This window comes from Macaca nemestrina, chromosome 17, assembly GCF_043159975.1.
Source record: "Macaca nemestrina isolate mMacNem1 chromosome 17, mMacNem.hap1, whole genome shotgun sequence".
In the NCBI taxonomy this organism is placed as follows: domain Eukaryota; kingdom Metazoa; phylum Chordata; class Mammalia; order Primates; family Cercopithecidae; genus Macaca; species Macaca nemestrina.
This window is the reverse complement of record NC_092141.1, coordinates 7634118-7661022: the sequence shown is the minus strand read 5'-3', so window position 1 is coordinate 7661022 and position 26905 is coordinate 7634118. Positions and strand designations below refer to the sequence as shown.

General features: G+C 54.5%; 2 protein-coding genes across 4 annotated transcripts; one reads left to right on the top strand and one right to left on the bottom strand.

Annotated features, from left to right (window-relative positions):
- Positions 1-29: 29 nt before the first annotated feature.
- Positions 30-25483, top strand: LOC105473557 (zinc finger and BTB domain containing 4). Of its 3 annotated transcripts, none has more exons than XM_011727378.3 (4): positions 30-277; positions 17853-17923; positions 18369-19468; positions 20973-25483. In XM_011727378.3, the coding sequence occupies exons 3-4, from the start codon at positions 18378-18380 to the stop codon at positions 22918-22920; spliced, it is 3039 nt and encodes a 1012-aa protein (XP_011725680.1). In that variant the 5' UTR covers positions 30-277; positions 17853-17923; positions 18369-18377; the 3' UTR covers positions 22921-25483. The 3 variants fall into 3 exon arrangements, with proteins under 3 accessions (XP_011725680.1, XP_011725674.1, XP_011725684.1); XM_011727372.3 differs by lacking the exon at positions 30-277 and adding an exon at positions 4436-4609; XM_011727382.3 differs by lacking the exon at positions 30-277 and adding an exon at positions 5047-5177.
- LOC105473550 (solute carrier family 35 member G6) lies at positions 795-2907 on the bottom strand. The gene is made up of 2 exons (XM_011727360.3): positions 2726-2907; positions 795-2295 (listed from the first exon to the last, which is right to left on the bottom strand). Exons 1-2 carry the CDS (start codon positions 2726-2728, stop codon positions 1282-1284), a joined length of 1017 nt encoding a protein of 338 aa, XP_011725662.1. The 5' UTR covers positions 2729-2907; the 3' UTR covers positions 795-1281.
- Positions 25484-26905: the final 1422 nt, after the last annotated feature.

Here is a 26905-nt window from a genome sequence, read left to right as displayed (position 1 = left end):
GCCTGCGCAGGCCCGCACGGGGTGCGAGCCAGAGTCGTAGGTCCTCCCCCCGCTCGCTGATTGGGCGACATTTTGAAGTGACTGGGAGAGAGGAATTTTTTTCTTTAATCCCACCGCCTCTCCTCGCTGCTCCCTTCTGCACTGAGATTTAAGGTTTGAAGACTCGAGGGTAAAATTGGGCCGCTTTCATTCTAGTTTGGACAACGGTTTCATCTTCAGCAAAAGCCTCTCATTCGTAGCACCCCCCCAGCTGGAAAATGGTCTGCTCTGCGAATCGGTAATGGAGGCGGGGTGGGGCGGGTCCTCCCGAGTGGGCTCCCGGGGGAGGGCGGTTGCTCATGAATATGCAGTTCTCTTGCTGAATATGCATGAACAAGCCAAGATGGCGGGACCAGTGGCTTGTCCGGAAGTAGCCGATGTTGGTCAAACGGCCCCCAGAGACGGGTGGGCATCTCCTGGCCTCTAATGCCGCGCCGTACCGAGCCATGCCTAGATCCATGGCCTGAGCCGCTCGAAGAGACTTCAGCTCGGAGGCCTGCTCTGGAAGGAGCCTGGCCACTGTCCGGGAGAGATCACGGGACCGTGACAATCCGAGAAAAGCAGATTAGCCATGGGGCGGGCCACGAAAGTCCTGAGGGATTTGGGGTCAAGGCATCTGAACATTAGGAAATCCTTCACACTGTAAAATATTTCAGGAATAAAATGGAGGGCGGGGATCCCAAGGGATTCTCCAATGAGAACGGTCGTAGGACTTCCACTCTCCCTCCAAAGCAGAGACGACACCACTGCACAGCCACATTCAGAGTAATCCTTGTTTGATGTCAATGTCACGTCACCACCCCAAGGGGGGGGCACAAGCACGAGAAAAGGAAACCTTCGCCGTGAGGGGAGGGGTGGGGAGGCACGCTCCCCTCCCCCAGCGCAGCTGCTGGCTCTGTCTTTGCCGGAACACTCCAGCCCCAAAGCTCTTCTCTTTGCTGCTGAGTGAAGTCCTCCCCGTGGCCCACGGCCTGCCTGCCGTGGATCTGCTCCTCAGACTTTACCCCTTAGTTATGCCCTGATTCCCAGGACCCAGCCTGGACTCCGCATCTCTTGGTCCCAGGCTGGCTCCAGGTCTTCCAGGTAGTCACTCTCCACCAAGTCCCCAAGTCACCCTTGACTCTGAGAGGTACCCTCTCCCACACCAGTTCTTTTCCAGTCACTTGTCCTCCCATGTTCGTCTTCAGTCTTTGCCTCTATTTACCCCTGCCCCTCCCAACCCCCGGGCTCCCAAGTTCTATCTCACTCCTCCACCTTCCCTTCCCTCTCACAGCTGAGGTTCCGGGCTGTGATGATGGCAATGCTGCCCAGCACAACCCCTGCCCCCATGATGTCAGAAGGTGCCACAGTCTCATAGAGCATATAATACTGCAGTATAAGGGCCACCACCACCTCAGAATGCAGGACAGCGCACACCAGGGCAGGGTGGGCTTTGGTGACCGCATAGCTCACACATGTGAAGGAGACCAAGGCGAGGATCCCCACTGCCCCCACACAACTCCAGCTCAGAAGGTCACTGGGCAGCACGGGGGTCTGCAGCACAAAGAGGCCTGGCACAGAGCCCAGCAGCCCCACCAAGCCAAATAGGAAGGCCACTGTTGGGAGGCAGGAGGGAAAGTGCAGAGAACGATAGACCAGAAGCCCCAGGGACAGCGTCAGGCCTCCCAGGAAAGCCAGCACATAACCCAGGGCAGTGTAGAGACCCGTGGTCCCCTCCTGCAGTGTCCCTAGTCCAGGTCCCACAATGATGATTAGTCCTAGAATGCTGCCCAACAGTCCACACCAGTCGTAGCCACTGAGACCCTGGCTCTCAAGGCAGAGGGCGAGGAGGGCGGAGCAGACGGTGGAAGAACCTTTGCGAACAGTGGCAGCGTTGCCAGCGGGCACCACCTGAACCGCACTGTAGGCACATCCAATGCTGAGGACGTTGAGCAGGGCATGGAGGCAGGCCCGGCCTCGGATGTCAGGAGGTCCCAGAAGTGGGTCGCCACGCAGTTTAAGTAGCAGGGCAATAGGGAGGTGAAAGAGACACCGACAGACGAGCAGCTCCAGCGAGGGCAGGTTGGAAGCCTGGTAAGCCATACGAGAAAGGGGGCCCACGAAGCCAGCAGGCAGGCCCCCACCCAACAGGGCCACCAGCAGACCCTTGGTGGCATCAGAGGGCTGGCAGCGCTGGTGCGAGGGGAGGCTGGGTGGAGTGGAGGGCGGCGATGGCTGCGTGAAGTCGGGCAGGTTGAAGTAGGGGTGACTGCCAGCCTGTTAGGGAGAAAGGAACTCAGGGTAGACAGTAGCCACAGCCCGGGTGACCTGGGGCAGGGCAGATGCGAGGATGGGGTCTGGGAGGAACTCTTGGGAGCTAGAAAGGGCCTAAAAGATGAGTGAGATGGTATAATGTGGGTCTGCAGCAGGAAGCAAGGAGTGAGCAGTCCTGGAGTATCATTTCCTAGGTAAGATGTTCCTGGGAGGAGAAAAAGGAACCAGGATGCCCTCTTGGATTGAGGAAGGGGAGGAAGCCTCAGATGCTATGCATCTGTGTGATGCCACAAGTTCCAGAGACACCTGGGTACACCATTATGAATTCTATTTGTGGGTATCTCTGAGACAGCTAAGTTTTAGGAAAGGAGGGGAAATGGAGCAACCAGGAGCTATAGGGAGGGAGTATTGGGCCCCTGGCCCCCACACTCACCATCTTTCCTTGGACTTTCTCCTCTCTCCTCCTGGCTCAGGGAGCCTGGGCCCCTCAGAGCTCCAGCCATTGTGACCTGGTTGGAGTGGGGGTGGGGTTCTTCCCTGGAACCCTCCTGAGGTGGTAGTGCGCCTATTTTCCCACTGAGTCTAACTCTGCTTCTTTTCTTTCTTTTTATGTTTGAAATGAAGTTTCCACTCTTGTTGTCCAGGCTGGAGTGCAATGGTGTGATCTCATCTCACTGCAACCTCCACCTCTCAGATTCAAGCGATTCTCCTGCCTCAGCCTCCCAAGTAGCTGGGATTACAAGCGTGCGCCACCACACCTGGCTAATTTTTCTTTCTTTTTTTTTTTGAGATGGAGTTTCACTCTTGTTGCCCAGGCTGGGGTGCAGTGGTGCGATTTCGGCTCACCGCAGCTTCCGCCTCCCAGGTTCAAGCAATTCTACTTCATCCTCCCAAGTAGCTGGGATTACAGGCATGCACCACCACACCCAGCTAATTTTTTATTTTTAGTAGAGATGTTGTTTCTCCATGTTGGCCAGGCTGGTCTTGAACTCCTGACATCAAGTGATCCACCCCACCTCAGCCTCCCGAAGTGATGGGATTACAGGCATGACCCACCCTGCCCAGCCCAGGCTGGAGTGCAGTGGCACCATCTAGCCATCTCTGCTCACTGCAAGCTCCGCCTCCCGGGTTCACGCCATTCTCCTGCCTCAGCCTCCCAAGTAGCTGGGATTACAGGCGCCCGCCACCACACCCGGCTAATTTTTTTGTATTTTTAGTAGAGACGGGTTTCACCGTGTTAGCCAGGATGGTCTCGATTTCCTGACCTCATGATCCGTCCGCCTCTGCCTCCCAAAGTGCTGGGATTACAGGCGTGAGCCACCGCACCCGGCCTCAGAGAGGTTTTAAGGCAAGGAGCTCTGAAGCCTGGCTCCTCTATCTCCTTAGTTTTTAATTTTCCAGCACCAGGGAGGAGTTCTTGGGATTGTCCCTGTGGAGTTTCAGGATGTGTTTTTTTCTGTGTGTGCTTCCACCTGGTGTTTTGTTGATGCTGTCCCCAGAGGCCGACAACAAGGCTTCTGCATTTATGTTCAAGGATACAGATGTGGATCTATCTGCTGGTGGGGACAAAGTACCCAGCCAGCTTCGTGTGTTCATTTGCGCTGGTGGTCGTTAATGTGTGCCCCGTGTGCATGGCCAGGGCCTTCCTTTTCCGCGGCCTGCTGAGCGTTCCTGCGCATTCCTGGAGAGGGTGTGTGTGTGTGTGTGTCCAGGGCTGGCCCTCTTTGAGTGTGCTGACCCTGAGTCTGTGGGTCCCACTGGGCCTGATTATGAGTCTGCCATGTCATGTCTGCACCCTGAGAGCCTGTGTGTTAAATGCTTTCAGGCAGTGTGCACCGCTGAGTGAAGGGCGTGCAGGGGGAAGGGCGGAGGGAGCCCTTTCCCTGGGGGTCGGTGGTCTTGCGCCCCTGCCGGGGTGCTGCAATCCGGCCCGCGCCCGGCTCGGTGTCCACCCGCCCGGTGGCCCAGCGCGGCGCGGTGTCCTGCCGCGGGGATCAGTCCCGGGGAAGGCCGTCGGGCGCTCGGAGCTTTGTGTCGGTGTCGGCTGCGCTGCGCCGGCCTCCTCTCGGCGGCGACGGCGGCGGCGCTGGGGGGGGACTGTTTCCGGGGGTGGGGGTGGGGGTAGGACCGGGGCGGGGGGAGCCGATGATGTCAGCGGCGGCGGCGGCGGCGGCGGCAGCGGGGCCGGGCCGGGGCCAGGCGCTGGGGGGGCCGGGGCCGGAGCCGGAGCCGGAGCTGGAGGCGGGCGAAACCGGAGCGGCCGGGGGCGGCCACGGTGATGAGCCGGGCCTGGCGGACGCGGCGCCATCACAGTCAGGTGGGCCCCGGGGCGAACTGGGCAGGGCCAGGGCGGACCGGAGCCAACTGCCGGGCCCCCTCTCCGCTGCCCGGCGCCGCGGAGCCCCGGCCGCGCCCCGCGCCCAGACCGCTCTCCTTTGGGGTTGACCTGGGGGCGCAGGGGTCGGGGGCTGAGCCTGGCCCCGCCCCCGGGCGCACACGACGCTGGGGGGCGACTAAGGGGGCCCTGGTATGGCGTCCGAGCGAGCGGCGGCCGGGGGACGCGATCGCCTGGGGCCGTGGAAGGGGCGGCGCTCACTCCCCCTTTGAAGGGTTAATTCTGCAGCCTAATGTCCCCCTCCCCCCGTGGGGCAGGTTGGGGGTGGGGTGGGGCGGGTGTGAGCCCGGGCAAGCGCTGCAAGCTGCTGGGAGGGCGATGGCGTAGGAGCCAGGCAGAGAGGGGGAGGGGTGGGCCGCCGAGCGCCCCAGAGTTGGGGTGTGCGGGGTGCGCAGGGCGAGCTGGGGCCCCGGAACCACCGCGCCGTCGGGGCAGGGTTGTGGCTGTGAGTCTTGGAGATCGTGTGTCTCGTGCTGTGTGGTGGGGCAAGGTAAACCTCTCCTGGGCACCACCGTTTGCTGGCAGCCAGGGGTCTGGGTAGGGCCCTCCCTGGGCCATGGAGGTAGAAAGCCAGAAGGGGTGTCCAGTGTTGTGGGGCAGAGTTACAAGACGAGCCCTGTGGCTCTGGGTGACAGATGGGCATTCTGAGCAGGGCACAGCATGCTGGTGCAGAGTTTGTTCGATGTGGGGCTGTGTGTTTTCTACAGCATGTGTTTTCTCGCATGTGCGTCTTGTGCTGCACCTATGACCTGTTTATGAACTGTTTTCTGCAGAGCTGGCATGCTGTATGTGTTGCGGAGGGTGCCAGGATGCAGTGTATGTGCCCTTTTGGAGGGGGCGGTTGTGGGCCTTTTAGTCAGAAGGCGTCACGTCTGGGTCCCATTTCTGTTGCTCTGCTGAGGTGTGGTCCAGTGGTAAAGAGGGCGATGGATGGGTTTGCGTGTCCGTCATGAGCGCGTTGCATGGGGGCTGCGCGTCTAGAACTCAGATCCGGAAGATCTGGAGTGAGGAACCCCAGGGTGTATCTCGGGCCTGTGGGTCAGCTGGCATTGGTGTGAGGGGTTCGGGGTGGAATGCGCCACTTGTGTTTGTGGGATCATGGGCAGCCAAGCAAGGGGAAGGTTCTGCGTTTGCAACATTCTCCACAGGATTCTTTTGTGACGTTGTTTGTAGGAGCCTGTCCGGGCTGCTGGGCTGGGAGGCAAGCTGGTCAGAAAACACATGTGGGGAGGGAGGTGGCGTGACAAGGGTAGTGTGGGCCTCAGACCCAAGAGGCCAGCCGCAAGCAGGCTGTGTATGCGTGCCTGCCGTCTGTGTGCTTAAGTGGTGGTGGGGCTGCGGAGGGGATTTGGTATGAGGAAGGCGGGAGATAAATGCAGGGTAGCGCATGGCGGCCGGCGGGAGGCATGGGTGTTGTCAGGCGGCCCAGGCCCAGCTAATCTTTGCAGGGTCTGTGTGTTTGCCCCTCATCAGCCTGTCCAGCATGTCAGGGTCACCCGGAGGAGAGGCTGGGCGGCCACAAGGGAAGTAAGCTTAGACAGAGCGGCTCCTTGGCCATGTTTATGTAAAGGCTGGGTGTGACTCTTGTCACTAAAATGGAAAAAAGAAACGTGAAGTTTTCAGCCTCCTCCTGCTTCACCCTCTCCCTCTCTCTGCCCCCCTTGTGAGTATCTCTGACGCACACTGGGCCCCACTCCTGCGACGGTGGAAGGGCCTCGGAACGGAATTCGCTCACTAGGCAGATTCCTCAGAACAGGTTTTCCTCACCTTTGGGGCCTGGGCCCTTCTAGGGGTGTGTGTGCGAGTGCATTCCAAGCCTGCACACCACTGTCTACTGTGCCTGGCCCCACTGGAAGGATGTGTGTACGTAGGGGAAGGGAGGGTGCTGTGGACAGGCCCTCCGGCATGGGGGGCTGGGAGGGGGTGGCCGCCTGGGGGACCCTGCACAACAGGTGCACAGTGACAGCCTGGTGAAGAGAAAGGAGCCATGGCCCAGGGCTGAGGAGCTCTGGCGTCTTTACCATTCCCTCACTGGCACTTGATCTGAAGGAAGCTCAGTTCCTCATCTGCGGAATGGGGCTGATTGCCTGCCCTGCATATCTTCCGAAAGCACGTGGGAAACGGACCTGAAAGTGGCTGCAGTCTGGGGGCTGGCACAGCCCCTGTCAGCCCTCCGTCAGGACTGGGAATTCCCTTCTCGGGGCTTGGCTGATAATAATGGCAGCACACACTTGCTTAGCACTGACCGTGCACCAGCCACTGTCTTCAGGGCGCTTACGTGTGGCCACTCAGTCCTCCGACCAACACCATGAAGTAGGCACTGTAATTACCTCCCTTTTGCAAGTGAGGCAGCTGAGGGCCAGAGAAGTTAAGTAATTTGTCCCAAGTCACTTAGCTAGTGAGAGGTGAAGCTGTATTTGAACCTGGGCAATCAGGTTGCAGATCTTGTGCTCTTAACTACTGTACTCTGCTACCTTCTGGAACATTCAGTGGATGGTCCTTTCTGTGCAATTGCCTCCAACACTCTTCTCCCCAGTTACTGCAAAACTTAGCATCTGTGCAGCAGTCCATTTCAGAAGACCCAGATGCTCAGGGAGCCCCAGCTGAGGCCATGAGAACCTGAGTCTCTGCTGCTGCATAAGGTGGATGGTGGCCATAGGGGCACAAAAGGTTGATGAGTCAGAGGAAGGAGAGATTGTCCTCATCTTGTCAGTCAGGGAGGGCCAAGAAGGAGGTGGCCTTGGAGTTAGATCTTAATGTTTTGGAGGGATTTTGACAAGCTTGGGGAAAGAGCATTTCTGACAGGACAAGCAGCACAGGCAAAGGCGTGCAGGCGTGGGTCATGTAGAAGCTGGAGGGCACACTGGGTGTCTGGGGTTTCATTCATTTGTTTAGAGATGAGGTCTCACTATGTTGCCCAGGCTGGACTCAAACTCCTGGGCTCAAGCAATCCTCTAGCCTCAGCCTGCTGAGTAGCTGGGACTATGGGTACGTGCCACCACGCCCGGCTCACACTGATTACTGTGTGTTTGAAGAGGATAACACAAGGCAAGATTAAAAAGGAAGATTGGAGCTAGACTAGAGCCCTTGACTGCCTGGTAGAAGAATCTGAATTTTATTCTAGAGTCAGTGGGGACCAGTGGAGGTTTTGAGCCCAGGAGTGATATTCCTGAACTGTGGTTAGGGACGTTGACCCTCAGTGGGAGGAGGGCTGGGTGGAGGAAGGTAAGCCTGGAGGCCAGGGGATAGCTGGGAGGCTATAGCCTTGGACCATGTGAATGTTAACAAGGACCTGAGCTATCGAAGGGAAGATTTCCAGAGCCATTCCCAAGCTCCGCCGCGGTTTCAGCCACACTTGATGACTGCTGGATGTGGGAGCGAGGGAAAGGGTGGAGTCAGACATGACACATTTAGCACTTAGCACGTGAGACCTTGTGCGGTGGTTTATGTAACCAGCTGGCGGGCCATAGGCCCCTTCAGGGCCAGGTCTAGCAGTATGGCAGAGGGAAAGATTGAGCATCTGGGGTCAGCCGGGCCTGGATTCGAATCTTGACTGCTATTTACAAGCTGTACGATCTCGAGCAAGGTATATCCCTCTCTGAGCCTTGGTTTCCTCTTCTGTAAAATTAGAATAATATGACCGGGCGTGGTGGCACATGCCTGTAATCCCAGCACTTTGGGAAGCCAAGGCAGGGGGATCACCTGAGGTCAAGAGTTCAAGACCAGCCTGGCCAACATGGAGAACCCCTGTCTCTACTAAAAATACAAAAACTAGCTGGGCATGGAATCCCAGCTACTCTGGAGGCTGAGGTGGAGAATTGCTTAAACCTGGGAGACGGAGGTTGCAGTGAGCCGAGATCATGCCACTGCCCTCTAACCTGGGCAACGGGATAATATAAATACCTACTGGGGGTGGCTGTACTGAGAATATCATTAAATGAGGCAGTGTGTGTGAGGTCCCAAGAAGAGTATGGGGCAAATTGTGAGGACTCCAGAGTGGTCAACTTATTTATGGTTTTTTAAATTTTTTTTTTTTTATTGAGACGGAATTTCGCTCTTGTTGCCCAGGCTGGAGTGTAATGGCATGATCTCGGCTCACTGCAACCTCTGCCTTCCAGGTTCAGGTGATTCTCCTGCTTCAGCCTCCCAGGTAGCTGAGATTACAAGCGTCCAACACCACGCCCAGCTAATTTTTTATTTTTGGTAGAGACCGAGTTTCACCATGTTGGCCAGGCTGGTGGTCAGTCCCTGATCTCAGGCGATCCACCTGCCTTGGCCTCCCAAAGTGCTGGGATTACAGGAGTGACCTGGCCATACCCGGCCTATTTTTTTTTTTTTTTTTTTTTTTTTTTTTTTTTTTGAGGCAGAGTCTCACTCTGTCACCCAGGCTGGAATGCAGTGGCGCAATCTCTGGCTCACTGCAACCACCACCTCCCCAGCTCAAGCAATTCTCCTGCCTCAGCCACCTGAGTAGCTGGGATTACAGGCGTGTACCACCACACCCGGCTAATTTTTGTATTTTTAGTACAGACAGGGTTTCATCATGTTGGCCAGGCTGGTCTGGAACTCCTGACCTCAAGTGATCTGCCCGCTTCAGCCTCCCAAAGTACTGGGATTACAGGCGTGCACCACTGTGCCTGGCCCAGAAGTGGTCAAGTTCATAATGGTCATCCCTATCTCTGGGCCAACTTAGTCCGTCATGGATAATGGCTTCGTTCCTGGAGGATGGACTTTGAGGACAGGTTCATTCATTTACCTGTTTTTTTGTTTTGTTTTTAACCACCCATTATGTGCTAGGCCCTATTCTAAGGACTTGAGATACTGCAGTGAACAAAGCAGACAAAATTCCCTACCCCTGGCTGGGTGCTGTGGCTCACACCTGTAATTCCAACACTTTGGGTGTCCAAGGCGGTGAATTGCTTGATCCCAGGAGTTCAAGACCAACCTAGGAAACATGGTGAAACACTATCTCTACTAAAAATATAAAAAATTCGCTGGGTGGTGCTACTTGAGAGGCTGAAATTTGAGAATCACCTGAGCCTGGGGGAGGTCGAGGCTGCAGGGAGCTGTGGTAACACCACTGTACTCCAGCCTGGGTAACAAAGCAAGACCTCATGTCAAAAAAAAAAAAAAAAAAAAAAAAAAAAAAAAGGCTGACCACGGTGACTCACACCTGTAATTCCAGCACTTTGGGAGGCCGAGGCAGGTGGATCACCTGAGGTCAGGAGTTCGAGACCAGCCTGGCTAACATGGTATTTGTCTCTACTAAAAATACGAAAATTAGCCGGGTGTGGTAGCATATGCCTAGAGTTCCAGGTTTTTGGGAGGCTGAGGTAGGACAATTGCTTGAACCCAGGAGGCGGAGGTTGCAGTGAGCCGAGAGAAATCACGCCACTGCACTCCAGCTTGGGCAACAGAGTGAGACGCCATCTCAAAAACAAAACAAAACCCCAAAAAGTCCTACCTTTTACCCCTTGGAGCTTACATTCCGGAGATAAATAAGAAATAGGAGCTGGGCGCAGTGGCTCTCCACTATAATCCCAGCACTTTGGGAGGCTGAGCTGGGCGGATTGCTTGAGCCCAGGAATTCAAGACCAGCCCTGGGGAACATGGTGAAACCTCATCTCTACAAAAAATACAAAAAGTAGCTGGGCATGGTGGCAGGTACCTGTAGTCCCAGCTACTCAGAAGGCTGAGAGGTAAAGGATCACTGGAGCCCAGGAGGTCAAGCCTGCAGTGAGCCTCAGTCCCACCACTGTACTCCAGCCTGGGCAACAGAGCAAGATCCAGTCTCAAAAAAAGATAAACAGTTGACCGGGCTCTGTAATCCCAGCACTTTGGGAGGCCAAGGCAGACAGATCACCTGAGGTCAGGAGTTCAAGACCAGTCAGGCCAACATGGTGAAACCCCATCTCTACTAAAAATACAAAAATTAGCCGGGCCTGGCTGGGCGCAGTGGCTCACGCCTGTAATCCCAGCCCTTTGGGAGGCCGAAGCGGGAGGATCACAAGGTCAGGAGATCTAGACCATCCTGGCTAACACAGTGAAACCCTGTCTCTACTAAAAATACAAAAAAAAAATTAGCTGGGAGTGGTGGCGGGTGCCTGTAGTCCCAGTTACTCAGTTGGCTGAAGCAGAATGGCGTGAACCCAGGAGGTACAGCTTGCGGTGAGCTGAGATCGTGCCACTGCACTCCAGCCTGGGTGACAGAGCAAGACTCCGTCTCAAAAAAAAAAAACAAAACGTGGTGGCGGGCACCTGTAGTCCCAGTGACTCGGGAGGTTGAAGCAGGAGAATCGCTTGAACCTGGGAAGCAGAGGTTGCAGTGAGCCGAGATCGTGCCACTGCACTCCAGCCTGGGCAACAGAGCTAGACTGTGTCCCCCCTGAAAAAAAAAAGGGAGAGAAACAGTTGGGCCAGTTTCAGTGGCTCATGCATGTCATCCCAGCACTTTGGGAGGCTGAGGCAGAAGGATCACTTGAGCCCAGGAGTTCAAGAAAAGCCTGGCCAACATAGGGAGATCCAGTCTCTACTAAAAATAAAAAATAAATTAACTGCACATTGTGGTGTGCACCTGTGGTGCCAGCTACTAGGGACACTGAGGTGGGCGGTCACGAGAGCCTGGGAGGTTGAGGCTGCAATGAACCGTGATTGTGCCACTGCGCTCCAACGTGGACAACGGAGTGAGACCTCGTCTCAAAAAAAAAAAAAAAAAAAAAAAGAATGGCCAGGTGCAGTGGCTCATGCCTGTAATCCTAGCACTTGGAGAGGCAGAAGAGGCGGGCAGATCACTTGAGGTCAGGAGTTCAAAACCAGCCTGACCAACATGGTGAAATCCCACCTCTACTAAAAATACAAAAAAATTAGGCAGGCTGGGCGCAGTGGCTCACGCCTGTAATCCCAGAACTTTGGGAGGCCAAGGCAGGTGGATCACGAGGTCAGGAGTTCAAGACCAGCCTGGCCAAGATGGTGAAACCCCATCTCTACTAAAAATATAAAAATTAGCCAGGTATGGTGGTGGGTGCCTGTAATCCTAGCTACTCAGAAGCTGAGGCAAAGAATTGGTTGAACTGGGGAGGCAGAGGCTGCAGTGAGCGGAGATTGTGCCGCTGCACTCCAGCCTGGGCGACAGAGTGAGACTGTGTCTCAAAAAAAAAAAGAAGAAAAAAAAATTAGCCAGGTGTGGTGTTGGGCGCCTGTAATCCCAGCTACTCGGGAGACTGAGGCAGGAGAATTGCTGGAACCTGGGAGGAGGAGGTTGCAGTGAGCCCAGATCACACCACTGCACTCCAGCCTGGGTGACAGAACTGGACTCTGTCTCAAAAAAAAAAAAAAAAAAAAAATGGGTTACTAAGTGCTAAGGAGTAAAATAAAGTAGAGTAGGGAGATAGGAAGTTTTAGGAAGTGGGGAGTGGCTGGGGAAGGCCTCAGGGGAAGGTGGCTTCTAAGTCAAGGCTTAAAGGAAGTTGGGCTTCACTGCATGAGGTTATCTGGAGGAAAGAACATTCCAGCCAGAGGGAACCACAAGACGTAGGGCGTGTCTGGTGTCCATGCTCAGATCCCCACCTCAGTGGCACCTCTGAGGTCACACAGGCATTGAAGAGTAGAAATGGTAAGAACAGGCCGGGCGCGGTGGCTCAAGCCTGTAATCCCAGCACTTTGGGAGGCCGAGACGGGCGGATCACGAGGTCAGGAGATCGAGACCATCCTGGCTGACACAGTGAAACCCCGTCTCTACTAAAAAATACAAAAAAACTAGCCGGGCGAGGTGGCGGGCGCCTGTAGTCCCAGCTACTCGGGAGGCTGAGGCAGGAGAATGGCGTGAACCCGGGAGGCGGAGCTTGCAGTGAGCCAAGATCATGCCACTGCACTCCAGCCTGGGCGGCAGAGCGAGACTCTGTCTCAAAAAAAAAAAAAAAAAAAAAAAAAAAAAGAAATGGTAAGAACAAACAAAAAACTTGAAAACCACAGAGCCACCAAACCTACCATGAAGCCCAATTTATGCCTTTTTTTCTTCACCGCTTCTCTCCACCATTTTCCAGGACTGAGTTCTACGAACTAGATATTGCCACTTGTTGGCTCACTTAATTTTTATAACAACCCCACAAGGTAGGAACTATAAATCGTCCCCACCGTACGGACAAGGAAACAGATACAGAAAGGTTAAGTAACCTGCCTGGGGTCACATAGCTGGTCTTCTCCACTTCCTATAAGGCCTTGCAGGGCAGTAGCCAGTCACAGGGCAGTTGAACTTAAGCTTCGTCCAAACGCTGGGTTGGCTAGCAACAAAATCTGAGGCAGATAACCCCATCACTACCTTCCCTCTACCTCAAAGGGAGGAGTTTAGAGTATTTGATTTCTCTAAGCCTGTTGCCTCACTGTGGCCATTTTGAGTGTTGAAATGAGATGATACAGATAAAATGCTTAGCATTGCCGGGCGCGGTGGCTCAAGCCTGTAATCCCAGCACTTTGGGAGGCCGAGGCGGGCGGATCACGAGGTCAGGAGATCGAGACCATCCTGGCTAACACAGTGAAACCCCGTCTCTACTAAAAATACAAAAAGAAATTAGCCAGGCGTGGTGGCGGGCGCCTGTAGTCCCAGCTACTCCGGAGGCTGAGGCAGGAGAATGGCGTGAACCCGGGAGGCGGAGCTTGCAGTGAGCCGAGATCGCGCCACTGCACTCCAGTCTGGGCGACAGAGCGAGACTCCGTCTCAAAAAAAAAAAAAAAAAAATGCTTAGCATTATACTTTGCACATAGTAAGTATTTCAAGCCTGGGCAACACGGCAAGACCCCGTCTCTACAAAAGTAAATAAATAAATTAGCCAGGCATTATGTCATATGCCTATGGTCCCAGATACTCAGGAGGCTGAGGCAGGAGGATCATTTTATTCCAGGAGGTTGAGGCTGCAGTGAGCCATGTTCACACCACTGCACTCCAGCTTGGGCAACAGAATAAGACCCTGTCTTAAAAAAAAAAAAAAAAAAAAAAATTCACAAATGGCAGCTACAGAGACCATGATGACGATGATTGTGTGTGATCCCTAAGGGCCAGTCCAGCATTGGGTGTCTCTGGTTCTTAGAAGCCCTGACAGGTCTCGTCCAAGTACGGTGGCGGTTAGCACTCAGTCACACATGCATAGGCACCAAGTCCACCATATGGTTGTGCAGGTTGGCAGGTCCAGCCAATGCGGTGAATGGGGGACTGGAGGCAAACCTTGACTTTGCTCACCTACACAGGGCTGCTGCCTCCTGGAAGAAAGAACCTTGCTTCTAATTTTCAGAAAGGCACCCAGGTAGGCTATTTGAGCCCTGGTGGGTGCCATAAACACGTCCTTCATTAATGTAAGGTGAAGTCCTGAAGTCATCAGGAACATAGGCTTTGGAGCCAAACTTCCTGGGATCAGATCCCAGCCCTGCTACTAGCTGCTCCTATGTCCTCGGGCCAGCTACCTAGCATCTGTAAGCCATAATCTGACATTTATTTTATTTGTTTATTTATTTTGAGATGAAGTTTCATTCTTGTTGCCCAAGCTGGAGTGTAATGGCGCGATCTCGGCTCACTGCAACCTTTGCCTCCTGGGTTCGAGTGATTCTCCTGCCTCAGCCTCCTGAGTAGCTGGGATTACAGGTGCCTGCCTCCATGCCCTGCTAATTTTTTATATTTTAAGTAGAGATGGGGTTTCACCATGTTGGCCAGGCTGGTCTCGAGCTTCTGAACTTCAGGTGATCCACCCACCTAGGCCTCCCAAAGTGCTGGGATTCCAGGCATGAGCCACCACGCCCAGCCTATTTTATTTTTATTTTGTTGTTGTTGTTGTTGTTTTTTTTTTGAGACTGAGTCTCGCTCTGTCGCCCAGGCTGCAGTACAGTGACCGGATCGCAGCTCACTGCAAGCTCCGCCTCCCGGGTTTACGCCATTCTCCTGCCTCAGCCTCCCGAGTAGCTGGGACTACAGGCGCCCGCCACCTCGCCCGGCTAGTTTTTCGTATTTTCAGTAGAGACGGGGTTTCACCGTGTTAGCCAGGATGGTCTCGATCTCCTGACCTCGTGATCCGCCTGCCTCGGCCTCCCAAAGTGCTGGGATTACAGGCTTGAGCCACCGCGCCCGGCCAGCCTATTTTATTTTTTTGAGACAGGGTGTGGTTCTGTCACTCAGGCTGGAGTACAGTGGCACAATCATAGCTCACTGCAGCTTTGAACTGCTGGGCTTAAGGGATACTCCCACCTCAGCCTTCTGAGTAGCTGGGACTGCAGGTGCACGCCACCACACTTGGCTACTTTTTGTATTTTTTGTAGAGACCAGGTTTTTCCATCTTGCCCAAGCTGGTCTCGAACTCCTGAGCTCAAGAGATCCACCTGCCTCAGCCTTCCAAAGTGCTGAGATTACAAGTGTGAGCCACTGCACCCAGCCCATAGTCTGTCATTTTATTTATTTATTTATTTATTGAGACAAAGTCTCGCTCTGTCACCAGACTGGAATGCAGTGACTCAATCTCGGCTCACTGCAACCTCCGCCTCCTGGATTCAAGTGATTCTCCTGTCTCAGCCTCCCGAGTAGCTGGGACTACAGGTGCCCGCCACCGTGTCTGGCTAATTTTTGTATTTTTAGTGGAGATGGGGTTTCATCATGTTGGCCAGGATGGTCTCAATCTCTTGACCTCGTGATCCACCCGCCTCGGCCTCCGAAACTGCTAGGATTACAGGCGTGAGCCACCGTGCCCGGCCTATTTTTTATTTATTTTTATTTTTATTTTTTGAGACAGAGTCTCACTGTCACCCAGGCTGGATCAATCTCCATCCAGAGCTATCTCGGCTCACTGCAGCCTCTACTTCCTGGGTTCAAGCGATTCTCCTGCCTCAGCCTCCCAAGTATCTGGGATTACAGGCACCCACCACCATGCCTGGCTAATTTTTTTTTTATTTATTTTTAGTAGAGATGGGGTTTCTCCACATTGGCCAGGCTGGTCTGGAACTCCTGACCTCAGATGATCCACCGACCTCGGCCTCCCCAAGTATTGGGATTACAGGTGTGAGCCACAGTGTCTGGCCTTAAGGAGGGATAGTGGCCGGGTGTGGTGGCTCATGCCCGTAATCCCAACACTTTGGGAGGCCTAGGCGAGCGGGTCACAAGATCAGGAGATCGAGATTACCCTGGCTAACAGGGTGAAACCCCATCTCTACTAAAAATACAAAAAATTAGCCAGGTGTGGCGGTGGGTGCCTGTAATCCCAGCTACTCAGGAGGCTGAGGCTGGAGAATCACTTGAACCCGGGAGGCAGAGTTTGCAGTGAGCTGAGATTGCGTTACTGCATTCCAGCCTAGGTGCAGAGCGAGATTCCATCTCAAAATAAATAAATAAATACAAATTTAAAAAGCGGGAAAGCTAACTGCTACCTTTCAGGGTAGTAATAAGGAACAAATGAGGACTTGGGGTCCCAGTGGGCCAGTGGTTATCATGGAAGTGAGTAGCAGGCCTGAACACCAGCCCACGAATGCAGTGAGGCCCCTTCCTCAGGATGCCTGACCTATCTGAAATTCACCAATTGACAGGGTAACACTTGACCTAGAACCTGATCGGTCCCTGGCAGACAGGGTTGTTAAAACTTTGGAATATCATCACTGTTTACCATCTTCCTTCTTCCCATCCAGGAAAGGTGTCAGGAAAATATTTTGGGGAATGCGAAATGGGGTATATGTGGGGAAAAGGCCTTTGAGTCCAGATAGTATGAGTGATAAATGGGAAAGAATATTTTTCAGGGGATGGGAATTGTATGAGGAACTCCTGATTCCGAACGCCTCTGAAGACACGTGTGGCCCATGGGATATGGAAGGACACCCTCAAAGATGGGTGACGGCTCCCAGGCTTTGTGGAGGGCAGAGGAGAGGGTCCGGAGAGCTCTGCTCTCAATTCTGCAGGCCTGGATCTCTAAATAGGTGCCACCTGTCATTATCAACGCTGTGTGACTCCGGATAAGTCTGGCTTTCAAACTCAAACCTTCAACTGAAAAGAGTCCTCGAGGCCCTGATGGTGCCTGCAGGAGAAAGTGGCCGTGCGGTACTTTCTGTGCTGCTGACTGCCTGAGCTTGCCTTTGAGTTGCCTGCTCTTCCCTTTGTTTTTTGGGTTTTTTTTTTTTGTTTGTTTGTTTTTGAGATGGAGTTTCGCTCTGTGGCCCATGCTGGAGTGCAGTGGCGTGACCTCGTCTCACTGCAACCTCCACTTCCCGGGTTCAAGCGATTCTCCTGCCTCAGCCTCCCAAGCAGCTGGGTTTACAGGCGTGCGCTACCACGCCTGGCTAATTTTTTGTATTTTTAGTGGAGATGGGGTTTCACCATGTTAGCCAGGGGTTTCATCGTGTTAGCCAGGATGGTCTCGATCTCCTGAACTCGTGATCTGCCCACCTCTACCTCCCAAAGTGCTGGGATTACAGGCATGAGCCACCGCACCCGGCCTTGATTATGCTGCTTTTTCAGCCCAAATCCCTAGGGCATCAGGTCTCTGAGGGAGGTGTGGGACCAGGCCTCCTGGTCTTGTGGCCTTTCCAGTGCCCTCCAGAGACTGGAGCAAGCTGGCAGTTGTGTAGGGGTCAGTGGGCTTCAATGGTTGCCTGGCAGCTGGGCCAGAAACCCCCTCTAAGATTTATGGGGCTGGGAGGATATGAGGAGGTCCTCTCCTCATTTGAATATCTGCCAGTTTAGGTCCCATTTTTAAAAACTCACAAATTATTTTGATATGTAAATGAGACCATTGTGATAAATGACAACATGCAAATCTTTGACTTTCTCTGAGCCCTGGAGATTGGGCCAAAGGGACTTGAGAGTGCTGTGACAGGATTCCCTGAACCTATGGGCTGGACCTGTGCTACTATATTGTTTGGAGGTGAATTGAGAATATGCAAATTATCTTGTCACTGTACTTCTCTGGGCCTGCAGAACAAGGCTCTGTAATAATCTGCGTGGCCTCCCAGGTTTGACCGGACGCAGCTAAACAAATAACCTGGCAGAGGCTCCGGGGAGGGGTCCGGGCTCACCCGGATGTCCTCTCTGGCCACAGTCCTGCACCTCTCCCCACTTCCTGGGGGCTTTTCCTCCCACTTCCCTCCCTGATGACCCTCTCCTCCTGCTCCTCTAGGTTCCCCTGACATGGTTTCTGTTTCTCCACAGAAGGAAGAGGCCCAGCAGAAGGGACTCGCTGAGCCACCCCCCGCCCCACTCCATGTTGGCTGTGCTCTCAGGTGAGAAGGTACCCAGAGGTCTACAGTGAGGGAAAAGTAGACGCAAGGCAGCAGGCCAGCAGGGGCGGCCATTTTGTCTAGGCTGGGGAGTTCTGTGAAATGGCTATCAGGAGTTGTAGCGCTTCCTCCTCCTTCCCATGAGAGAGGTTTCCCTCGCTTACCTCTCTAGTCTGTGACTTCAGAGGTCATGACCCCTTGACCTTCACCATGACCTGAGGTATCTCTGGCCTCTTCCAGCCACAGAAGTGAGTTAGACATACTGGTCTTGGATGCTGGCCAGACTTGGGTGGCTAAGGGCCAAGTCCTGGCTTCTGTGGCCTGAAGTGATCAGCCTTCCACTGGCTTCTGACCAGCAGCTCCTAACCCGCTCTTTGCCTGGCCTTAGAAGCCTCTGCCCTCTGCCCAGCCTCCGAGACTCTACCTGGCCTCTTCTCCCACTGTCTAGGCTGGCACCATGCCCCCCCCTGCAGAGGTGACGGACCCGTCTCATGCCCCCGCCGTCCTGCGCCAGCTCAATGAACAGCGGCTCCGTGGCCTCTTCTGTGACGTCACCCTCATAGCCGGAGACACCAAGTTCCCTGCTCACCGCAGCGTCCTGGCTGCTTCGAGTCCCTTCTTCAGAGAGGCCCTGCTCACTTCAGCTCCACTGCCCCTCCCACCAGCTACAGGGGGCTCCGCACCCAACCCTGCCACCACCACAGCTGCCTCTTCCTCCTCCTCGTCTTCCTCGTCGTCTTCCTCTTCCTCCTCCTCTGCTTCCTCTTCTTCCTCCTCTTCCTCTTCCTCTCCCCCTCCAGCCTCTCCCCCTGCTTCTTCCCCGCCCCGGGTCCTGGAGTTGCCAGGGGTCCCAGCAGCTGCGTTTTCTGATGTCCTCAACTTCATCTATAGCGCCCGGCTCGCACTGCCTGGTGGTGGAGGGGACGGTGCAGCTGTAGCAGAGATTGGAGCTTTGGGGCGCCGTCTGGGCATCTCCCGTCTTCAGGGCCTAGGGGAGGGAGGTGATGCCTGGGTACCTCCTACCCCAGCCCCCATGGCCACCTCGCAGCCTGAAGAGGACAGCTTCGGGCCCCGGCCCAGGCCAGCTGGGGAGTGGGAGGGTGACAGGGCTGAGGCCCAGGCCCCTGACTTGCAGTGCTCCCTACCCCGGCGGCCCCTCCCCTGCCCCCAATGTGGAAAAAGCTTCATCCATCCCAAACGGCTGCAGACCCATGAGGCCCAGTGCCGACGAGGGGCTAGCACTCGGGGGTCTACAGGGCTGGGAGCCGGGGGCGCTGGCCCTGGTGGTCCTGCAGGGGTGGATGCCTCAGCCCTGCCTCCACCGGCGGGCTTCCGAGGAGGCCCCGAGCACGTGGTGAAGGTGGTGGGAGGCCACGTGTTGTATGTGTGCGCAGCTTGTGAGCGTTCCTATGTGACCCTGTCCAGTCTGAAGAGACACAGCAATGTACACTCGTGGCGGAGGAAGTACCCCTGCCGCTATTGCGAGAAAGTGTTCGCCCTGGCGGAGTACCGCACGAAGCATGAGGTGTGGCACACGGGGGAGCGCAGGTGAGTGGTCCAGGCTGGCGGGGGGAGCGGCTGGAGGCCAGCACTCAGAGATCGCAGGGACAAGGGCAGCAATGGTTGGGGCTTGGGGCCTAGAAAGTTATCCTGAGACTAGGCTAGCTGCAGTAATCCCAGCACTTTGTGGAGCTGAGGTGGGAGGATCACTTGAGGCCAGGAGTTTGAGACAAGCCTGGACAATATAGAGACCCCATCTCTACAATTTTTTTTTCTTTTATTTTCTTTTTTTTTTTTCCTGAGACAGAGTCTCCCTCTGTAGCCCAGGCTGGAGTGCAGTGGTGCCATGTCGGCTCACTGCCACCTCTGCCTCTCAGGTCCCAGTTTAAGCAATTCTGCCTCAGCCTCCCGAGTAGCTGGGATTACAGGCATGCGTCACCATGCCCAGATAATTTTTGTTTATTGTATTTTTAGTAGAGTTGGGGTTTCACCATGTTGGTCAGGATGGTCTTGAACTCCTGACCTCGTGATCTGCCTGCCTTGGCCTCCCAAAGTTCTGGGATACAGGCGTGAGCCACCACACCTGGCTTTTTTTTATTTTTATTTTTTAAGACTGAGTCTCGCTCTGTCCCCCAGGCTGGAGTGCAGTGGTTCAATCTCAGCTCACTGCAACCTCTGCCTCCTGGGTTCAAGTGATTCTCCTGCCTCAGCTTCGTGAGTATCTGGGATTACAGGTGCGCACCACCATGCCCAGCTAATTTTTGTATTTTTAGTAGAGACAAGGTTTCACCATGTTGGCCAGGCTGTTCTCGAACTCCTGACCTCAGGTGATCCACCAACCTCGGCCTCACAAAGTGCTGGGAGTACAGGGATGAGCCACTGCACCCAGCCTCTACAAACAATTTGAAAAGAAAAAAAAAAGCCATCCTGAGGCCCCTGCTCACCACCACTCACCTGTCTGCCTCCCTCCAGCCCGAGTTCCTTCAGCTGAGGTTTTTTTTTTTTCTTTTCTTTTTCTGAGATGGAGTCTTGCTCTGTTGCCCAGACAAGAGTGCAGTGGAGCAATCTTGGCTCACTGCAACCTCGCCTCCAGGGTTCATCAGCTGAGGTTTATTAAGTGTCTTTGTTCCATGTCCTGGCTTGCTGCCGTGGGGAAGGGCTAGAGGGAAAGAGAAAGCTCCCCTCACCGGAAAGGACTGCGGCGGAACAGGCATGTCCAGGAATCATTACACTATTCTGAGCAGGGCCTTGTGTTTCCACGCGGTGTCCCTGTTCGTAAGTCGTTTCCCCATTCTGTCATCTGGGCTTGAGAAGAAGGCTCTGTGAGTTAGGCTGGGTCCCAAGTGGAACAGCCGAGGCCTAGAGTCTCACAGCCGGTGGGGGCACTGAGCTCAGATGGGCACCCCGCACTGAGGCTGGCTGGGTGAGGGAGGCAGCACAAGGCTGCGGGAGTCACAGATTTGAGTGCAGGGTGCAGGAGGACCTGGGAGGCTTCAGGGCCCTTGACTCAAGTGGCTGTGTTCCTGCCCTATTCCCTGCTGTGCTGACCCAGGTACCAGTGCATCTTCTGTTGGGAGACCTTTGTCACTTATTATAACCTGAAGACCCACCAGCGAGCCTTCCATGGCATTAGCCCGGGCCTCCTCGCCAGTGAGAAGACACCCAATGGAGGCTACAAGCCCAAGCTCAATACACTCAAGCTCTACCGCCTGCTCCCCATGCGGGCAGCCAAGCGGCCCTACAAGACCTACAGCCAGGGAGCCCCGGAGGCCCCTCTTTCTCCAAGCCTCAACACACCGGCCCCTGTGGCAATGCCAGCCAGCCCGCCGCCTGGGCCCCCACCTGCCCCAGAGCCTGGCCCTCCACCCTCTGTCATCACTTTTGCCCACCCAGCCCCCTCTGTCATTGTCCATGGGGGCAGTAGCAGTGGTGGAGGGGGGAGTGGGACGGCCAGCACAGGAGGGTCCCAAGCCGCCTCGGTTATCACTTACACTGCTCCCCCGAGGCCACCCAAGAAACGAGAATACCCACCTCCTCCCCCTGAGCCTGCAGCCACACCCACCAGCCCAGCCACAGCAGCCAGCCCAGCCACTGCTGCAGGGCCAGCCACGGCCACCGCCACGGAGGAGGCCAAGGGCCGGAATCCACGGGCCGGAAGGACTCTGACTTACACAGCCAAGCCAGTGGGCGGGATTGGTGGAGGTGGGGGTGCCCCCGCAGGGGCTGGCCGGGGCCCCTCTCAGCTGCAGGCTCCACCTCCACTGTGTCAGATCACTGTGCGAATCGGGGAGGAGGCCATTGTCAAGCGCCGCATCTCAGAGACTGATCTGCGTCCTGGGGAGCTGAGCGGAGAGGAGATGGAGGAGACTGAAGATGATGAAGAGGAGGAGGACGAAGAGGAGGAGGAGGATGAGGAGGAATCAAAGGCTGGTGGGGAGGACCAGCTCTGGAGGCCCTACTACTCCTACAAGCCTAAGCGCAAGGCTGGAGCTGCTGGAGGTGCCAGTGTGGGGGGTAGTGGGCCGCCCCGAGGCCGCCGGCCACCACGCTGGAGGCAGAAGCTAGAACGGAGGAGCTGGGAGGAAACCCCAGCAGCCGAGAGCCCAGCGGGACGTGCCCGCACAGAGCGGAGGCACCGCTGTGGGGACTGTGCCCAGACCTTTGCCACCCTGAGAAAGCTGCGAAAGCACCAAGAGGCCCACGGTGGGGGCTCCCACAGCTCCCGGGCCGGACGGAGGCCCTCCACCCGCTTTACCTGCCCCCACTGCGCCAAGGTGTGCAAGACCGCAGCTGCCCTGAGCCGCCACGGGCAGAGGCATGCTGCTGAGCGGCCCGGGGGCACCCCAACACCTGTCATTGCCTATTCCAAGGGCAGCGCTGGCACCCGGCCCGGGGATGTCAAGGAGGAAGCCCCCCAAGAGATGCAAGTCTCCTCATCCAGCGGTGAGGCAGGTGGCGGGAGCACTGCTGCTGAGGAAGCTTCCGAGACCGCCTCACTCCAGGACCCTGTCATCTCAGGGGGTGAGGAGCCCCCAGTGGTGGCAGGCGGGGGCAGCTATGCATACCCACCTGTGCAGGAATTTCCACTGGCCCTGATTGGGGGCGGCCGGGAACCTGGTGGTGGCAGGGGAAAATCTGGGAGTGAAGGGCCAGTGGGAGCTGGTGAGGGGGACCGGATGGAGGGGATAGGGGCTGCCAAAGTCACTTTCTACCCTGAGCCCTACCCGCTCGTCTACGGCCCCCAGCTCCTTGCCGCTTACCCTTACAACTTCAGTAACTTGGCCGCTCTCCCAGTTGCTCTCAACATGGTCCTACCTGATGAGAAGGGTGGGGGGGCCCTTCCCTTCCTACCAGGGGTCTTTGGCTACGCAGTGAATCCTCAAGCAGCACCCCCTACCCCGCCAACACCACCTCCCCCAACTCTTCCTCCACCAGTTCCCCCTAAGGGAGAAGGGGAAAGGGCAGGGGTTGAGAGAACCCAGAAGGGTGATGTGGGGTGAACCTTGGGGCTCAATCCCCCTTTCACCAGATGCCACCCTCCCTGAACCCCCCACCACTACCAGCTCCCTGGCCTCCCTGCCCCTTGGGAGCCCCTCCACACTCTTGTGCAGGGACTTGGGGGCCCCTGGAGCTCAGGGGTCAGGCTGCTTTGTGTGAGATTGTAGTTTTCCCATCTCCTGGGAAGGGATCTTTCGAGGTTCCCCTCTCAATCTTCCTCCAGGGAATGGCCTCCATGAGGGGCAGGGCCAGCTTCCATCCCTTCTCCAGCCCTTGGGGCAACTGAGCAATATACTTAACCTGAATCTCTACTCACGGCCCCCACCAGCTCTGAATGTCTAACCTGCTCCCCTGATTCGTAAACCTAGGGGGAAACCATCTCTCTCTCCTAATGACCCCCCCTTGTTCTGAAGCTTTCTCTAAGCCCTTCCCAGATGCTTCCTAGCACATTCCATTCTTTGTGGCCCAGGGCCTGGACCAGACCATTGTGATACCTGACCCCACCCGCCTGGGAGTGTGGCTTTGGGTTCCATCCTTCCCAAGCGTGGGTCTCTACATCCCTGTTTCCCTTGCATCAAGACGCCTTCCTCGGCTTCCATGCCTTTGGATCTTCCATGTTCCTCCCCATATTCCTGGACTTCGGAGATGGCCTCTCCCAAGCCAGGTCAAGGAGGTTTGGGGGAGGGCTGCCCTTCTGTTCCGTGGCTGAGCACTTTCCCAGTCCAGGGCAGGGAAGTATTGGCCCCATCTTGACCCCCAAATCCAGTGAGCTCCAGATTCTTCCAAGGCAAAAGAGGTGAGCAGATCATACCTCTTTCTGCCTCTACATATGGCCTATTCTGGGCTAAACCAGATTTGGGGGCCAGGAGGGAAGAACTCCAAATGGGATGGAGAAGGGAATCTACTTTCTCCCTGTTTTTTTTCCTGATGGTTTCTCCCAGACTAGACCAAATAGCCAGAAAAATGATAGGGGTGGGATGGGTGGGTAAGCCCAGGATTTGCACATGACCTTCCATCCTTACCTGTATTCCCATCTCCCCAGTATCACTCCCCTCACCAATCACTCCAGATGGTTTTGGGGGAACCATTCTCTTCTGGTGGGCTTTGGGGTATCCCCACCAGCTTTCCCTTCAAAATAGCACCTTACACCCCATCTTTGACTCAGTTCCCCTCACCCAAAGATCCCAGCCTAGGGATGGGGTACAGGGACTTTAAATAGTCCCTAATCCCTAATTTGCACTAGTTAACCCTGGTCAGGGGTCCCTGTATTTCCTTCCAGTGGGGGAGATGAAGAAATGTTTGCTCCTAATTCTCTTTGAAAACTGGGCCTCCCTGCTCTGTGATTGGATAAACATTTCCCATCCCACCCACCTCCCCCCAGAAAATAGCTCACAAGGGGAGAGCCAGTTTGGGGGAGCAAATTTGACAAATGGGAATTAGAGGAGTGCAGTTTTAAAAGGAAAAGTTGCTGTCATCAAAATGCCAGCCTTTTCCCCAGCTACTGTTTTTGGGGCCAAGATGGCTGCCCTAGCAGCAATCACTGCCAAGGGCAAGATCATGGCTTTTGGAGGGAGGTGAGTTTAGGGAGGGCCAGGACCATCCTCCTACCCCTCATACCCTCCCAGCATATACAAAGGGGGAGGTTTTAGACAGGCTCCCTGAATGTTCACCACAGAGGAGTCACTCCTTCATTCCTCCTCTGTCTCTTTGCACTTTTCTTGGTCTTGGCCACAGCCTGAGTGATGAATTTCCTACTGAATGTACCAAGTTCCAATTTTTAAGGGGGGGAAGTTTCAAATGGGGAAAAATGAAAAAAAAAAAAAAAATCACTAAAATTTCCCACAAATCTTGTTTCTGGCACTTTAGAAAAACTGCAAAAAAATACGTAATAAAGAATACATATATATATATCTACACACAAATTATATATCTATCTATCTATACAGCGGAACCACAAGAGAGACTGAGGAAGGCCTGGAGGCAAGGGCAGAGGTTATGACAGTGCCCCTATATCCTTAACCCGTACTCCTCTGAGGCAAACAGGCATGGGAAAATGGAAGGGTTGAGGATGGACCGGAGAATTGGAACTTCAGAATAGGTCAAAATTCCAAAACCATGGACATTTTTTTGGGAGAATTGAGATTGTAGACATTTATTTTTTTTAAAATATGATTAAGGAAAATAGCTTCCAGAATGTGGTGGTTCTGGGCAACAAATGAGATTGTGGCGACGTGGAGATTAAAATATATGTATTTGAACTGGGGAATTTGAATATTGTGAGTTTCAGATGTTGGAAATTTGGGATTTTGCAGTTTTGTCTTTTGAAAATGATCGAGTCTTGTTAGTTCGTGCCCTCTTTCCCCATGTTCCCTGGGAAGAAGGGTGGTGGCAGAGTGGGAAGGCCACTGGTTCTGTGCCACAGCACGCAAGATTTAGAATTCTACAGACTCTAGCTCTATACGTAGTGAGGACCCAGATTTAGAGAAACTGACCAATATTTATCTCCGCATTTGTGTGTGTGTCCAACTCTGTAGGCCAATAAACCAACAAGACAAATGAACTGTGCTCCACAGTGGGATGCCAGGTGCAATTATTTGCGTGGCTGGTGGGTCTGGGGAAAAGGAACATGCTAACTTTGTCCCACAGGGATCCCTGCGAGTTGTGGCCCAGTGCTCTCTCTTTGGACAACAACTTCCAGCAATTGAGTAGTTGAGTGAGGGCTTGTTGACTGTCAGCTCAAGCTGACTTTGGCCCAACCTCCAGCCAGAAATGTTAACAGTCTAGTTCATACAACCTGCTGAGCGCAAGATCTCTATGTCCAAAATGGCCCTGACTTAAACCAGGTCTAACCTTCCTTCCAAATTGAAAGAAGACTGAGGCACAAAATGTGTGATGCCCCTAAGAGACGCAACCTTTCTTTTTCCACTTGTAGCTTCCCCGCTCCAACTCCTTGCCCCCTATATCTTTTCTAGTGTTATGGAAGAATGGGCAGCTAAACTAAGTGACGTGGATCAGGCGTATAGGGGCTTTGAGGAACTGTGGTATGAATAACTTGACCAGACAGAGTGGGCGGCCACTAAGCTCTAGCCAAGTTGTTGCCAACAGGGGAATCAGGCCTGGTGTTACTGTATTTATTTATTTATTTATTTTTGAGACAGAGTCTTGCTCTGTTGGCCAGGCTGGAGTGCAGTGGCGCAATCTCGGTTCACTGCAACCTCCACCTCCCGGGTTCAAGCGATTCTCCTGCCTCAGGCTCCTGAGTAGCTGGGATTACAGGTGCATGCCACCAAGTCCAGCTGATTTTTGTATTTTTAGTAGGGACGAGGTTTCAGTATGTTGGTCAGGCTGGTCTCGAACTCCTGACTTCATGATCCGCCCGCCTCAGCCTCCCAAAGTGCTGGGATTACAGGAGTGAGCCACCGTGCCTGGCCTACTATAGTTTTTAAAATTATTTTTGGGGCCAGGCGTGGTGGCTCACACCTGTAATCCCAGCACTATGGGAGGCCGAGGTGGGCGGATCACAAGGTCAGGAGATCGAGACCACGGTGAAACCCCGTCTCTACTGAAAATACAAAAAATTAGCCGGGCGCGGTGGTGGGTGCCTGTAGTCCCACCTACTCGGGAGGCTGAGGCAGGAGAATGGCATGAACCCGGGAGGCGGAGCTTGCAGTGAGCCAAGATCGCGCCACTGCACTCCAGCCTGGGCGACAGAGCGAGACTCCATCTCAAAAAAAAAAAAAAAAAAAAAAAAAAAAAGATTAAAAATAAATAAATAAATAAATAAATAATTTTTGGGCCTGGGTGTGATGGCTCACACCTGTAATCCCAGCATTTTGGGAAGCCGAGGCAGGTGGATCACTTGAGCTCCAGACCAGCCTGGGCAGCATAGTGAGATCCTGTCTCTATAGTTTTTTTTTCATAAAATTATCTTCAAGAGAAGACAGGAAGTCAAATTTCTCATGAAATAGCCACATTTTAAAAGCTGCC